A 17,365-nucleotide genomic window follows, 5' to 3' on the forward strand; every position below is an offset into this window, starting at 1 on the left:
GTAACATCATTTGGTATAAAATTTGGAAAAATTACATAACATTTAAAAAATTGATAGAATCTCGGTGTTAACTACCCAAAATCTCATCGAGAAAGACAAGACAATCGATTAGTTAGAAAAAGTTAATTTTTTATGCAAATCTTGGTGCTCGATCTTGAGCGAGATGAACCGAGAAAAACTATTGTAATGAGTTTTCAAAAAAGATACTAGTTTTGAAAGATAAAAACTTAAGAGGTTATTTCTAACAATATGTGGGGGAGAGAATCGAACATTTGACTTCAAGGTTAATAACACGAGTACAATGTCAATTGAGCTTATTTTGGCTTTACGATTAGTGTATTAGTGGTATAGTTAGTGTTTTATTGGTTAGGGTTTTTTAATCTACCAATAAATACTTGTAAAGTTTCTACTTTAATCAACATATAACTTAATTGAAGTACTTGATCTTCCATACAATATTTTTCTCTAGTTTTCATTTTTCGTTCTCTTCATTTGTTATTTTTTCGTTACAAGACAAGACAATCTCCTAGATCGAAGAATGATGGTCCTACTTTTGATTTGAAAATCTCTCAAAAGGAATGAAAATATTGTGATACCAAAACTTTTTTTTTTTTTTTTTTGTGTGCGTATAATAATTAAAATTAGATTGAAATTTTGCTTTACTAAATTAATTGCTAAGTCAATAATGTGAGGCTTATTTCAGTGATTGACTTCAACTATAGTTACAGTTATTGCTAATTAGTTTTCATTGTACTAATCTATCATTAATTTATATAAAAGGAAGACTACATGTGAATAAAATCTATCATAAATAGACTTCTGTCAATCACACTAATACGTTTACATGGAAGTCAAGAAGATCAAAAACAAAAATCTATTAATGATAGACTTTATATTTACGTGAAAGTCAATATGTTCAAAAACAAAAAACTATTAATGATAGACTTCAATTAGTACTAATTAACTAATAACTGAAAGAAACCCAACTTGGCATATTTTCAGTATCATTATAATATTTCCTATATTTACTAAGTAATAAAAAATAATAACTATTTTATTCAAAGAGATTCAAACTTGAAAGTCTACCAACACTCACAAGACTCTTTTAATACTAAAAATGAGAACCATGAGATTTTTAATTTATTAGCAATGATGAATTTGAGACGTTGTAATAACCATAACAGCATACACGGTTATGTTATGAGTCTATGATCATGAAACATATTAATCATTTATGAAATATAATTATGAAACTGAACAGCAATTTGGGCAACATATAGATTATAAAGAAAATTTGTATAATACAAGAAAGAAAAAAATTACATGCTGAACCTGCATGAAGAAAAACAGAAATGACAAATATCAGCATTCTCTTCTTATTATTACTACTCCCCACCATATGGTATAATTTTTTAAAAATAAATAAAAATAAAACCCAGAAACTTCAGATCCTTTCTTCCATGATCAATGGGGAAAATAAAATGTCTCAAGGATCCTTTTTGTTTAATTGCCCAAGTGCCCTCTGTGCGTAGAGCTGTTGCTCACGAGCTTGTTTAGCAGCTAAAGCTTCCTCATCAAGAACTTTAATAGGGGACCATTCTGGCAATTTCATCCAACTACTACTTTCTTCAAATATCGATTCTTTGTAGCTTCTTAAAACAGGTTTTAGCTTAAGTGTCGCATAATCTACTGTTGTCCCAACAACGGTGAAGATTAACGAGTATCGAACAGAGCCGAGCTGACCACCTAGCAAGTCCAAAAGAATATAATTGTATACAGTAGATTCACAATATTTGAACTTTGGCATCACAGAACACAAATTATTTGCAGCATTTCATCTCTATTCGTTTTTGTAGAAGCTAATACTTTAGGGAAAATGATCTCTTCACCAGTGGTTAAGTTTCTTAGGAATCAGTTCTAGTTCAACCTACACTAGGCCGTCCCTCTAAATCTTGGTCACTTAGGTATATAGAAAATTCTCAACATCAAATTATAAAACATCCTTTAATTTACCTTTACTCTGACTCATTCCTGTCCAGGAAACTGATTCATAATAGAGAAAACAAAAAATAACAACAGGACTTGTGTCATAACTCATCCAGAAACTCTCCACAAGGCACAGTTTCAAGTTATCAAAGATGATGCACAGTATTAATATAGAAACATAGAAAAAAGTTCAAAACAGTAGTTAGATCCTAGATAATAGTAGTATTGCTTCTGTTTATGGAAGTGAGGGATGTGAAGTTTGTTAACCTTGAAGGCGTCCAAGAAGAGCTCCAGTTCCAAAACCTGCTATTGCAGAGTTCATAAGATCATCAGGTTCTGACCTTCGAGAAACTCTAACAAACTCACGTGCACCTGTTCAATTTATGAAGTGTTATTGACAAAAAGTACTGTGAAGAACTTTTAGCATCAATGATGAAGAGTGAGATAATGCTATGGTATGACTAAATATACACCCATCCAAATCCTAAGAATTTTCCTTGAAATACAAAATCACATAAAGGCCCTCCACGGCTTAACTTGAATCCTGGAGGTTCAATTCAAGAAAATCTTTGCCAGAATTAACTAGTCCATGATAATAGAAATATGCTTAATGGAAAGTTTAAGTTCCAACCTCAGCTCTAACTAATACTCGGACATGAGTTAAAGAAAAGAAAATTTTAATGGATTGTGGTTAAAGTGGCGTAAGTCAAAACACAAAAGCACTTCATCTAACTACGACTTGGTGGTTGAAAAGTAAAGATGTCCGAAAGATTAATTACTCTGTAAATGGTGAATTAAATCAGTAACTCGTAAAACAGTTAGTTAGTTAAAAAAACTGTTTCTATAAATACCCTGTAATCGTGAGAAACTTCAACAGACTTGAAGAGAGTTCTTCAAGAGAGTGAATCTGAGAGTTTTCATATATTCAGCTTGTAATTGTTCCACTTCTCCAAGAAATAAAATATTTATACTGCTCTTCAAAATGGATGTAGGTCAATTAGGACCGAACCACTATAAACACCTTTGTTCTATCTTCTTTCCTCTTCTCTCATATCTTTCTTTCTTTCTTTCTGAATGTTGGTATTAGAATCATTCTGCAAACATTGTTAACTGTGTTTTGAGTGCAAAGGAGATTATCAACTACTTGTTTTACATTTTAAACCACAGCCCAATTTCAACAATGTTGTTGGCATGGAGTAATGTATTTGGTGGTCTTCTGAATTCTGGCGGTATGGCACGATAGGTTTCAGATTCATGGTATGAAAAAGATCACACCTCTTTAAATCAATCTAAAGAAGAAATCTAGTGGAAATTCAGAAGGAGCTGAGGATACTTGAACAATGGTGAAAAGAAAGAGCTATCTCACTTCTGTGTTGTGTCTCAAGCTTCGATGGTGGCTAGGAGACAGGAGAATAAAAAATCAAGGCTGTTTGACCACTAGTCACATTTATTTTTCTTGGCTTACATCTCCCTGCCTTAGGTAATTTGACAACTAGTAGTTTACTTTTCTTTGCTTACACCTCTTAAACTTCATCCATCAGCCAGCTATTCTGTCTAAGGAGCTCACATCACCATTATTCAACTACGGCCTAGATGCATAACAGCACATAATGGCGAACACCATGCTGCAAGCGTTTTTCATTGCTTCCAGCAAGATGATAGGTTTGGGCCTCATGCTGCCTTGTGCTATAGGGTTGGAAAAGATACACTGTCACATGCCAAAATCAAGTCGCTTGCTTGGTTCACCTGATAAAATAAATTAACCCAACCCCATAACGTGTTTGGTGTTCCTTTGAATAGAATCATTATTTCTCAATTTAGGAAAAGATACACTGTCACATACCAAAGCTCCATTTCCTCCATTTATCCCTTTCTCTCATGAAACAAAAATCCCTATTCCATCTCTTCCACAATGAGTTGATGACTCGAACATTGAACGTGACTTCAAAAATGAAGTCACCACATCGATGTCAAGTAGAATCAATCATGATCGTTCGTTCAATCTTGAAGAGAATGAAACTTAACTAATCTGAACCAAATGAAACTTCCTATTTTGATCCAACCACCAGGGTGTCCATCATCAGCAAAATGCCAAACCCAAGACAACAAGATTTTCAAATTGTCATCACTAATTGTTGTCAATGCCCTTAATTTCTTTTGATTGGCTAAGGACCTCACAATTTCCTAATTACAATAACATCGAACAAACCCAATCACAAGAGTAGCTTCAATAAGCAAAATTATGAACATTAAGGAAAAGGAAAAAAAGAATTACCGCAGTAGCAACCAGCGACAATGGACAAATTTGTAGCATAAGTCGCAGAAATATTAGCAAGGCCATGAACTTTCCTATACTTGGACACTAACCCAGCTCCTCCCCCAACAAACCCTGTAGAAAAGAGAATATATGTACATAATTTTTAGGTCGTTCTTGAGAGAGAAACACTGGAAGCAGGGCGGTGAAATAATGATAGATCCAACACATTCGAAGCTGACGGAGGAAAAAATGAAAAAAATGAAGAAACAGATACAGACCTGCGAGAAGAGTGGGAAAGAAGATACGTTCCTTCCAATCGCCATAGTTTGAAGAAGAAGAAGAAGAAGGAGAAGGAGAAGGAGTGTCAGAATCTAGGGCTTTTGGACCGGATGAATCCATTCCAGCTTTAAAGACTAGAGAGGATCGGACGCCAAAAGGATCGAGAAAATGAACATCAAAACAGTAAAAAGGTGTCACTCTCAGTCATCAGCCACCAATAAAAACATTAAACCCATGAATTAGACTAATAATACTCCAATTACTTTAAAATATATATATATATATCTAATTATGAATTTGAATATATTGATTAAATTTTAGCATGAAAGATAAATTGTTACAAAATTAAAAATACATAAACTAAATTGTTATAGAGTAAAATGTATGGACTAAATTGTTATTCTCATTTTTGGAGTTAAAAAGTGTTTATTTACCAAATTAGAAAGAATAAAAATGAAATTAAAATCCATGAGAATAAATGTTATTTTCTTGACAAGGTTTGCTAAAATATGTAAAAAATATATATTATGACCTTTCTTATGTGGTCATATTATTAGTATCTCTTTAATTGTCAAAGGGTATGTGGAACAAAAAAACATACATAACTAATCAAATGTTCCTCTATTCATACTCTTATGCCACATATATGAAATTACTTAGTGCAAGCATTTTTATTTATCAAAGTAAGTATTTTTTTTTTCCTTCTTCTTCTTTCCAATAGTATGTCAAGTCATATCTATATAAAATATATATATTATATATTATATATAGAGAAAAGATAGAGCAATTTCATAGTCAACTTTCTAAACAATGTTCTACAAATCTTAAATGATCTTAAAGGCTTTTTCTTATATAAATAAAAGAAAAAAAAAGGTCTCATTAAAGAGATTCGACATTTTGATATTGGTTGATGATAAATGTTTTAAACACTCGATTGTCAATGTTTACATCTCAACCAAATCAAAATTCTTATTTCTTCACTATGTTTGTATCAACATTTGTGAATCAGTTTAATATTATCGACGAACATTGATACTGACAAGCATAACTCATGAACCATTTTGAACTTCGTTTGAGATTGCTTTAAACTTTATGGGCTAGTAACTGTGTTTATTCATATAAATTAGTTTGTAATATGAAAGTATATTAGTGTTTGGTAAATTTCATTTTATACTTGAATAAATTGGTTACAAGTGTTTGGTAATAAATATAATAAATATCGTTTTTTAGATATAATAACTAAAATAGACTGAATATGTTTTTGATAATTTATAATGATTAAATAATTGCTTAGAAATAATATATAAAATAAATTTTAATTTTAATTATTTAGAACGAAAATTAAATTTTATAAAAATTGAATCTATTTGTAAGAGAATTTAAAAGCTAGTAAATAACTGATTTTTAAAAAAATGTGGTTGAAATGAGGGACCTTTAAATATTAATATTGTTTGTTTTTTCAAAACTTATTAGAAGAAATATTGTTGTTTTTGAACTTATTAGAGAAATATTGTTGTTTTGGGAGTTCGAGGCTAGAAGTCGAGGGTTGAAGATTCGATTAATATAGAGGTCGAACGTTTGAGAAACTCGACAAATAAAGAAAACTTGGAACAATATGTATATTTAGGGTTGTCGAGGGTTGAAGTTTCGACATACATAAGTCGAAACTTCAACCCTCGACAAGGAAAAGAAAAATCTCGCTAATTTGTGATGAGGATCTCGTTCTAGAAGGAATCTCGCAATTTTGTAAATTAGGTTGTCGAAGGTTGAAGTTTTGACATACATAAGTCGAAACTTCAACCCTCGACAAGGAAGATAAGTGGGTGAAGCTAATTTTGTGATGAGGATCTCGCTCTAGAAGGAAAATCTTGCTAATTTTGTGATGGGGATCTTGCTCTAGAAGGGAATCTCGCTTATTTTGTGATGGGGATCTTGCTCCAAAAGGGAATCTCGCTAGAAATGTAGGTTGAATCTCGTGAGCATCGCTAGGAAGACAGTTTGTTAAAAGAAATGCTTGAGGATCTCGCTCAAAATTGTCTTCACTTTATTTACTTTCCATAGAAATATATATATATATATATAATTATATACATGACCAATGAGAAAAAAAGCATTAATAATCATTAATGAAAAATAACAACAATATAACAGAATTTTTAATTGTAAGAGAGAGCGAGATTGTAAGAAAGAGCGAGATTGAGAGAGCGAGATTGAGAGCGAGATTGTAGGAGAGAGCGAGAATTGGTGAGCGAGAGCGAAATTGAGTTTAATTTGTTGTTATTTTAATTTGAAAAGTTTAATTTGTTGTTATTTTAAAAATAGTTATAAAAAGTTTAATTTATTGTTATGTTTAAAAATAGTTATAAAAAAGTTTAATTTATTATTATTTTTTAAAAAGTTGATGTTCATCAAACTTAAAAAGTTTATGTTTATAAACTAAAAAATTTAATATTTTTTAATATACTTCTTATAAAAAGTATAATACAAAAAATTTGATGTTTGTCTTTTTTTTTTCTTTAGAAAATGCAAGCAAATGCTTGAGATTTTTGTTGTTTACAAATGGTAATATGATTTTGTTTACAAATGGTAATATGATTAATACAAAAAGTTGTACATTTATTATTTTAATTAACCTTGTACATTTATTCTTCTAATTAGTTTGTACATTATTATTCTAATTTGAGAAACAAATATTTTTTTTAATTGAGAAATAAATATTTTTTTTTCTTCAGATCATGGCTTTAAACCCAAGACCTGTTAATCCCGATGTTTTGTACGACCAGTCCATTCATCGATCATATGTTGTATGGCGAGAATTGTACTACTGGAGAAAAAATATCTTGCAGGTGTCGAGAGGCAGTTCTTCCAGCGCACTATCCCACTCACCCTCGAATACTACCGCTACTGCGCATACCTGGATTCTATGGGGTTGCCAGATTAGATTTATTCAGTTGGACTGGCATCTGATCACAGGCCTTGGTCGAGATGGAGGCCCGAGCACATACATTTCATATGTCTGTTGGAGAGTGCACTATCACTCTACAAAGACATAAAGTGTTGTTGGGGTTACCTGTTGACGGTGAGCCGTCACCGGAAGTGATGTACGATGACTGGTTAGAAAGTTTATCAACTGTACCTCAGTGCGACCCCACTGCCGACAAGATTAAAGGATCGAGGTTAAGTTTAATATGGTTAGGAACACAATTTCGTGAGCTCACAGATGATGCAACGAGGAAACCGTCATAAGATATGCGCGAGCATATATACTACAAAATGATGGGTGGAAGTCTGTTTTCAGATAAATCAAGTCATTTTGTTCACTTGATGTTCCTGCCAATTGTTAGCTAACCTCCATGATGCGGGGCGGTATTCGTTGTGGGTGGAGCAATGCTTGGCATGGTTGGATAGACAACTATGCAAAGCAACAAAAACCTGAGGTTCGAGAGATAGTTGGGCCTCTCATACTTTTGCAACTATGGGCTTGGGAGCGATTTCTAACAATAGCTCCAACAGCTACAACATGTTAATGACGCTCAGTTAGTTGGACGAGCCTACGGTTCTCGTATGTTGTTTTAATTCAATTTATTTTTTTATAACACTGATCTAGTTAATTTAAATTCTAAATTCTAAATTTAAAAATTTAGGTGGAGAGACAAATTTTGTGTTGACTAGGACAGCCACAAACGTAGTCAGCCAGTATAGATACATGTTTATCTACTTCCAACCTGAACAGGTACATTACACTAAACCTAATTGATTATTTTATACACATTTTTATTGTATTTATCTTTAATATTCTCTAATATAATATTTTTTGTTTCAGGTTATTTGGGAGCCGTACAAAATTATTATGCATACCTTTGCCTAATTCTTGTATGAATAGTCAAAACATATGGCGGACGATGAGTTCTCTCATATGTTTTCACGAGTGGCATTCTTCCTGACAGAGTGATGAAACAATTCGGTTTTCAGCAGGATGTCCCCTCGCCTTGTAATACTGAACCCGTACTGCATGATATTTGACCTAAGGACTGGAGATTGGTCCGAAAAGTTGCACATTTGGTAGTGCGATGACACTATCGTACAAGGTTTATTGCAGTGGGGTTTCTCTTGAACAGTTTGACACAGATGTCACTCCAGAATATATTCATTGGTATAATAATATCGCAAGGCGCTACGCTACTCGTCCCGGGAGCAGCTGTGGGTCATCTGGTAAATGAATGAATATTATCTAATTATTTTTAATTTAAATTTATTTTAAATATTGTCTAATTGTTTTATAATTCACAGAGATCGAACAATAATAGACTCCGTGAGGTTGCGAATGATCCTAGCCAGGTTCTTGCTATATGTAGTGGACAACCAAAAGCTATATGGAGGAAATTCATTATATGTACGATATACCTATTGTTCCTCCACCAGCTCCTAGACGTAGAGGACCTGTTCGGGAAGAGGATGAGTTTGATGAGGTTGCACATAATGTGGAAGAGTTGCCCCCTATGATGCAGACGCAGAGTCAAACTGATTATATTAGTCCGATGATGATGATGTCAGCATTGGTTCAGGACATTATGACTCAAAGGTTGGTCCTTCATCTTCATACGTGCATGGACATGGTCGGGGTCGTGGAGAGCATAATGAATATTTATATTATGAAGCGCCTGCAGAGGTAACAGAGCAACATCAAGAAGAACCCAAGTAACCTCAAGTTCGAAGTCGACAACGACAACCAGCTTGAAATCGACGACGTCCGCCTTGTGGGACACATTGATTTTTGTAATTTATTTTATATAAATGAGATATTTAATTTACATTCTTTTATTTTTATGAGATATTATTTTTTTAATTTATTCTTTTTAGAGTTTAAATAAAATAATAAATGTTTTTAGAAATTGTTTTTATAAAATGGAAATAAAAAAAAAAAAAAAAAAAAAGAAGAAAGAAAGAAGAAGGACAATGTGTAATATATTATAAAAAAAAAAAAGGGAAATTTATACGGATGACCCAAAAATGAAGTGTACTCTCGCTATCTCGCTCTCGCTCTCGTTCAAAATTCTCGCTCTTCGCTCATAATCTCGCTCTCTCTCAAAATCTTGCTCTCTCTCATAATCTCGCTCTCTCTCATAATCTCTCTCATAATCTCGCTCTCTCCCAAAATAATAATGGAAACCTTAGAAAAGCGAAAGGGCAAGGTTGATGGTTCAAAATTCGACCTACCTTGGTCGAATTTTGAACCCTCGATTTATTTATAGAAAAAATAATATTTTTACAAATAGTTTGAAAACAATAACATTTTTCTAAATAGTTTCTAAAAGGACAATATCCTTTTAATTTTTTCGTGAAATGAGCATGTGATTTAGAAGTAATTTTAGTGGATCGAATCATAATTTGTTTAAAAAAAAAAGATTATTTTATAATCACTTCTATTTATCTAAAATTCAATAACAAACTGATAGCACCAACAATGTGTTATCTTGCATCGATTAATTCAAGGTTATTCTCAAGTTTTATATGTTTACTTCATGATGTTGTAGGTATCAAACACCTAGATTTGGACGTTAATGTCGAAATGGAGCTTAAATGGACTAATATGGAGGTAAAGCGCATCAATCGAGACACAAGAGGACCAAGAAGTCCAAAGGACAGAGCGCTACAGCGCTAGTTCGGCATCGAAAGACAGAATGAAAAGTTATGAAACAACAGGCAAGTGTCGCGGCACTACGAAGTTGGAAGCGGACGTCCGCGCGGTAGCGCTATGAGAGCGACCCGACACCGTATCAATTTTTATAAATATCGAGTCCGATTTAAGGGTTTTTCATTCCATCAACCAGCCAGTCGTCGACGAATTTCCTCCGCATTTTTCTCTTCCTTTTCCTCATCTTAAGCAAGGTTAATGTTCAGGAGCATGTTCTCATCGATCACGAAGCCGATTGTTGGCTAAAGTATTCGTTCTAACTTGGGTTCTTAGGATATTCTTCCTTCTCATATACACCTGTGAGCATCTGCACTTGGTTTTTATTTTGTTTGTTGATTTATATTCTAAATTAATAGATTATGATTTACTATCTTCCAATTGTCTAACAAACTTATTGTGAGTATTAAGTATTGATTTACAACATGTGACATGAAATTGTATTTTAATCCAACAATAGCAAAAGATTAGGTTTGCTTGTGAAATATTGTTAATAATGGTGAATATTTATCTAATCAACCTATGGAAGAAATCGTTTGAATATTTAATCCTGGCTTTTCTTGTTAAATGTTCGATTTAACTTTTTCCTAGATCATAATGCTATTAGGTTAATTGAATTTGTATGCTTTTCATCTATCATCTTGGACTAATTAGATAATTACGTTGATTAACTAGCTTTTCTAACCAAGTAAGAAAAATTCTATGATCAAATAAATTGAATTGAGGAAATCCAAATTAAACTCAAGCTGGATATTTTTCTCTTCAATTATCTCAACTCGCTTTCTTTACTTTTTATGCAATTTATTTTCTTACAAGCAACTCAACTTGAAATTTCCCCCTCTCAGTTACCTCGGGCTATAAACTCTTTATTAAAGAAGCATGCTGGTTCTTTGTGAATTCGATCCATATTACCACTACTGCATAGTTTTAGATAGGAACGAACTTTATATGATCAAAAGTTGGTGACAAACTGTGGCCGATCACAAACGCATCTTTGGTTGAAGATATTTTTACACGACTTGTATTTTATATTTATATCATGATGAAGAATATCCCTAGAGCTATTGTTTAATGGCATTAGTACTTTATTATTATTATTATTTAAAAAAAATAGATTCCTTTAGAGAAAGGTAATCGATTCCTTCAATTTTGAAGAAGTTTTGCTTGTTGTTTGGTCCAAAATTAAAGAACCCAATCTTGGTACGATGTTTTGAAGGCACCCAAAAGTGGTAAATTGTGAACTATTTTGTCTAATTATTGAAACATTTTAGCCAAAAGCAATTGATTTGTGCGCTTTTTTTTTTTTCTTTTTTTTTTCTTTTTTTTTTTTTTTGGATTTCAGCATTTTAGGGGATATATTCCTTTCTAGAGCACATTTTAGTATTTTTGGCTACATTTGGAAGTATTTTTAGCATGGTCCATTTTAAGTACTAACATCATCATGTTTTTTAGAGTGTTTTTAGCTCAAATGCTTAATTGGAAAGTATTTAAATGCACTTTAAATTGGGTAGAACCAAACATCAAAATTATTTGTTCATAAAATTAATAATAATAAAAAAAAAAAAAAAATCTTGAGCACTTCTAGTAGCTAATAGAAATAAGATTTAATAAAGAATAATCTATCTTTTTTTTCATCTTTAAGGGAAAGAGAGGTAGAGATAACATTAAAATTTTTGACAAAACGATAATACCTTTGTACAAAAGTTACATTGATATTAGTTTAACAATATGTAGAGTAGATAATTTTAACCTCTTCATCAAGAATACATATTTTATGTCAATTTTAACGATGAAAAATATTGGTAGACTTCCTCATTATATATAACAATTTTAAAATTCATTTCAACATCGATTCAATATGCTTCTGCTAAAAAGAAATTAGCAGTAAATTATATTGGAACATATTACGAGCTTCAAATGAAAAAGAAAAAAAATGAACTTACACATGAAAGAAACAATGTATTCTAGCCTAAAAAAACATTTACTTGGAAGGGAGGAATTTGAATGGAGGTTCATGCAACTTGGCCTAACCTGTTGGACCTAGAAAATTTTACCATTCTTCTTGAGCTAAAAGCTAGCTCCTCAAGTGAAGTTAATGTCTTCTGGAACCGGAGGCTCGTTGAATCTGTGCTTGAATTCGGTGTTGTCGATTTGCAGCGACGAAGCTCCAAGCTTCTTTGGCGATGATCCTGTGCCGAGTCTCTTGTGCTCTGAAACACATTACGAATAATCACGAACTGAATCTAATGTATTAAAGAAAGAAAATTGAAGATTTTGAGAGCACCAAGACCACTACTTTTGTTTGTAATTGCGTGTCGAGTCATAGCAAGGAAGTCTTCCCATTTGAACTTTTGGAGTTCTTGCTTCTCTTCCTCCGAGAGTTCAAAATTCGGTTCCCTTCCACACACATAAGCAGCTCTACAAAACCAAAAGACCAGTGAGATCATCATACCTGATACCTATCCAATACTGAGGGAATGCTTATCAATGTGAATCGAGCTCGAGTTCATTCTCATTCACTTAACGACTTCATAGGTATATGAACAAAATGATATGTGGCAGTAAAATAACTTAAGTTCAATGCTAGACCACACAAAGACGGCATGACACCCATCATATCTCGGTGAGTTCATATATGTGTATGTGTGTGGACGTATATGTATATAACTAAACTTCCATTCATGAACAGTGTCTCTTATCCAACTTACTATAATATGCAGAACACTGTTAGCACTTTTAGAATTGTATCTTTACTTGTCTATATTTGGTTTCTTAATCCTTAAAGATAAAAGGAATGGTGCAACGGTTAATTCGATCAGGAATTTTGGTACATGAATTTCTGTTTCGTAGCTCATTGATTCTGTCTTTCAATTACAGATTCTTCAAAAACTCGAATCATTGAAAAGAAATTTTCTAGCTATCCTCATATCGGTGCTCTATGATGATCTTTTCAACAAAAATAGTATCCTGGCCGGAGTCTGCATATATATGTTGTTTTTAACGGTTAAAAGTGAAAAAAGAAATGATTCAGAAAATGAATACCTGTCATACAAACGTGCAGCCTCTTCTTGTGAACCGAACGTTCCTAAATGTATCTGTTTTTTGTCAACCTTAATCGCAGCCTGCCATTTCATGTTCTTGAAGTAGACACCCCTCATGATTGATAGTTCTTGATTATGAGAGTTCTTTCTCCTATGTCTCTTTCTATGTTTTAGCGGATGCCCTACAAACACGAGTCCATGTATTAGGAGAGACGAAATGCAGGTAGTTGAATTTGAACATCGTGCACAATGACATAGGGCAAGACTGACAATTACAATAGTTGTTGCGATAAGAATGTGTTCATGAAAAAACAAGTGTCTTATGAGAGGTTGTCACCATGTCATTCGTAAAGTGTTCAAATTATAAATGAAATGATAGATGCACCAACCACGCAGTCGGTTCTGGATCAATCTGTAACTCCTAAATTACAACAAACAAATTCAAAATTTTGAACCACATATATAAAATTTCCATTTCATTACCACAGGAAAGAAAGAATGGCCACAGTAATATTAAGCAAAAATAAGCATCACAAAAACCATATATCTCAAAAGCAACCCACAAGCAAACAACGACGAAACTATGATCGTATGACAAATATGTTTCTTGATCAGACAACCTGAAATAGGCTGATTAGACTGTTCATTCAGTGAGGTCCAATCCAATGCATTTGCGAAACTGGATTCCATATTTTCAATAGAGCTCTGTAACAAAAGACCAAATTTTGGAAAATAACCGTCAGATTATAAGTCAACATGCTCAAAAAGCAGATATAAAGAACCTGGAAATTTAAATTACACCCTACATATAAGAATTTTATTTTGACCCAGATTTTTCAAGGGCAGTGTAATAAATCAAATTGTGAGAGAATTATATATTCATTAAATGGTCATCAACAAGATCCTCTGAATGATGAACTCATGAAATCAAGTCAGGCACATGAACTCGTAAAATCTGTCCTTAAAATGTGTATTTTAAAAATCCAATGATATAAAAAATGGAGGATTTAGCTTTTATTGGTTACTGAAGTTTAATCCGTCCGTCCATAATTACGGGTTCAAGTTCAAAAGCCCATGATCTTCACAGGCTTTTGTAGAGATAGAGAAAATACAATGTATATATTGACAACATTTCCCTTTTATTCCATCAAGTATACATCATAGTTGTATTGCGGATTCATCTTATGTTATAGATGCAAGAGCGTTTAAAGATCTCAGAGTGATCCTCCTCAATTTCAGCAGCATATTTAAAAGGTCGAAAATATTACCGGAGACGAAGCTGAAAAACAAACCTTTGCTATCACTATCAGACATGGCATTTTAGAATATTCTTAGCCAATTCAGAATAAAAGCATTTAATGAGAAAAATGTGAAGCAATCATAGATCTCCATATGGTACAGAATAAGATTTCAGAACAACTGTTCAAAATAACATGTAAAGAATGAAATGCAGAAAATGTTTCACCTTCTTTTATCAGCAAAAACTAGGAAGCTTAACAGATCTTCCAATATCAATATTGTTCCAAGAAACAAGTAGAGATCTTAATGCTATCAACATACAGATGGGGATAACTTCATATACACAATATCACGGTTATGTGTATGTGTCAAATTGTCGGAAAAAGTTTCAAGCTTGTCATCTTACCCTATCTGTAATGTTAACATCATCAGAAGACTTGGGATGCAAAGTGACAAGTTTGTTACTCGGACTAGGATTTTCGGGAGTAGTTCCATTTTCTGAAAACTTGGGAAGTGGAGTTACAAATGAACTTTTCCCTGAAATGTCTCAGAAAGTTTCAACAAACAAGTTTAATCAAATGAATTATGAACTTCTTGAGCTAGGAAAGAAAGACAAAATACAAACTTTCTAGAAAGTATCACCTAAGAAAAATTAATGATGATTGCTTATTCAACAAACAATCATTTATCTAACAAGAATGTGTAAACATACCGGAGCATAGTCCTAAGAGCCTCCGCCTTCTTAAGCTTACCATAGTCGATGTCAATCTTCACGTCGTGCACAGTGTACGCAACAAATTGTTTATCATGAATCTGTACCACCTTGGATGCAAAGGAGAGGCAGTTATAGTCAAATTTTGAATGTAACCTCTGATGTTATACAAAAAATATTAAACGTCGTGATGAGCAGAAAGTCTAAAAAAATCGATAAAGCTGGAAAATAAGGATCCTGAGCAAAACAAGAGGCTCAATTCACCAAGGATGGCAGCTCATTAATAATAACTTGGGATATACTGAATACTTTAAAAGTTTCTTGTTTAGGTGCATCAACCTATATATGGAAACATAATCCCTAATGCAGTTATGTCCGTGCTTCAAGCTCAATCCAATCACCCAAAAATAATGTGATTTTCGCCTTTCCTTTTATAAAAAACTCATTAAAAGATGGTGGACTGAAGGACTTCATTAATAGACTTAGTATCCAAAGAACATAAAGAAAATATGTTTATAAGAAAGGATAATAAAGAAGATAGTGAGAACGGTACAGAGAATGCGTTTTTCGTTTACATAATCGTGGCAGTTTGTTACTAATAAAATCATCAAGATAGCATCATGATTGGAGGCCAAAAGCATTTAACCAGCTTTTACAACTGATGCAACTTGATGAAAAGAAGGATCTCCCCACAAGGCATACAATCTCAAAAACTAGTAAACCAAAATTAACTCCTATGTCTAAAGCAGTCCTTAATAATGAGTAGAAAAGGCAAAAGAAGTAGCAATTCATTTTATATAAAAAGGAGATACTAATTCAACAGTTTCTCATAAATATCCCATCAAATTTGGCAAGAACCCAGAGTTAGATTCTGCATAACAATCCAGTTAAGCAAACAACAATATACAGTCATTTGAGTTTCAATATAATGAACAACAAGAACTCCAAGCTCTAGAAAAAAAGAAATCACAAAAAGGAAAAAGGGAGATGACAGTAAACTTGGGCATCTATCAATTTGCATATTATTAATCCAAAGCCAAAACCAATTATAAAAAATAAATAAAAAAAAATAGATAAATAAATAAAAAGAGAGAAAAAAACCCGAGTTCTTAATCTCTCTCTTTTTTTTTCTCTCTCTCTTGAGAAATAAGTCAACCCAACCCCCCTTCAACCAACCACCACCTTTTCTTCTAGGAGAGGCCAAAAATGAAGGGAACTCCAAATACCCCAAATACCCCAAATGCCCAAACGCAAAACCAAACACCAAAAAAAAAAAAGAGATACCCAGAAAGGAAAAAGCAGAGAAAAACACAATAAGCATCATAGAAAGCTGAAATGGGGCAGCCATGGAAGCTCCAAAAGAAAAGGGTAAGCCATTGGAGAAGAAAGTGAGTCAAATGTGTAGAATAGTACCTGAAAAAACAGCAAACATGGGGAATAAACAACTTAAAGAAACATAGATTTCACAGAATCAAAGCCCAAATGGGGAATTGAAAAGGAAAAACAAAAGAAGAAGAAGAAGGTTGGTGAATGTGCAAAAAAAAAGGGGTAGTGAGTGAAAAACATGCATCTACAAATACAATAAAACCAAGTTTTGGGAATTGTATGTGTATTTGGTGACATTTTGAGGTATGCTTTTTGGGTTAAGAGTTGAGAGAAGGTGGTAAACTGGTGACATAGTGATGTTGCAGAGAGAGAAGAGAAGAGAAGAAAAGAGAGGTTGTGGGTTGGAAAAAAGAGTTGGTTGAATTTGAGAGAATGAAAGGCTAATGCCTCTGCCTCTACATAAACTTTTTATTCCTCATTTGCCCTTTCTCCAAATTCCAATTTTACCTTCTTTATTTGCTTCTTCTATTTTTTTATTTTATTATTATTTTGATGGAGAGAGGGGTTTGTTGAACACAAACTAGAGTAATGATAGGCTCTCACAACATATTTTTCAGTCAAAGAAAAATTAAATACAATTTTTTAAAAAATTGTTTGATGAAAATTTTTTATTGAGCAATTGCTTGAAGGTACAATCCAACCATCATCTAAGTTTTTTCTATAAATTATGAGAGCAACAATCTTTTTTCGTTTTAATTTATTATTATTATTTTCTTTTAGAATAATGGACATTCATTTATGGAGTTTAGGTTAGTAGCATAGGCCATATAACG

General features: G+C 32.9%; 2 protein-coding genes across 7 annotated transcripts; both read right to left on the reverse strand.

Moving 5' to 3' along the window:
• Nucleotides 1–1,248: 1,248 nt before the first annotated feature.
• On the reverse strand, nt 1,249–4,725 carry LOC120085132. The gene is made up of 4 exons (XM_039040995.1): nt 4,522–4,725; nt 4,262–4,375; nt 2,254–2,358; nt 1,249–1,746 (listed from the first exon to the last, which is right to left on the reverse strand). The coding sequence occupies exons 1-4, from the start codon at nt 4,640–4,642 to the stop codon at nt 1,487–1,489; spliced, it is 600 nt and encodes a 199-aa protein (XP_038896923.1). The 5' UTR covers nt 4,643–4,725; the 3' UTR covers nt 1,249–1,486.
• A 7,270-nt stretch (nt 4,726–11,995) lies between these two features.
• Nucleotides 11,996–16,971, reverse strand: LOC120087074 (ethylene-responsive transcription factor-like protein At4g13040). 6 transcript variants are annotated; one of them, XM_039043923.1, is made up of 7 exons: nt 16,620–16,971; nt 15,207–15,307; nt 14,901–15,040; nt 13,876–13,960; nt 13,257–13,437; nt 12,511–12,632; nt 11,996–12,424 (listed from the first exon to the last, which is right to left on the reverse strand). In XM_039043923.1, the coding sequence occupies exons 2-7, from the start codon at nt 15,247–15,249 to the stop codon at nt 12,297–12,299; spliced, it is 699 nt and encodes a 232-aa protein (XP_038899851.1). In that variant the 5' UTR covers nt 15,250–15,307; nt 16,620–16,971; the 3' UTR covers nt 11,996–12,296. The 6 variants fall into 6 exon arrangements, with proteins under 6 accessions (XP_038899851.1, XP_038899850.1, XP_038899855.1 ...); XM_039043922.1 differs by having other exon boundaries at nt 15,207–15,316; XM_039043927.1 differs by having other exon boundaries at nt 14,901–15,031; nt 16,620–16,970.
• Nucleotides 16,972–17,365: the final 394 nt, after the last annotated feature.

This window comes from Benincasa hispida, chromosome 9 (genome assembly GCF_009727055.1).
Source record: "Benincasa hispida cultivar B227 chromosome 9, ASM972705v1, whole genome shotgun sequence".
NCBI lineage: Eukaryota > Viridiplantae > Streptophyta > Magnoliopsida > Cucurbitales > Cucurbitaceae > Benincasa > Benincasa hispida.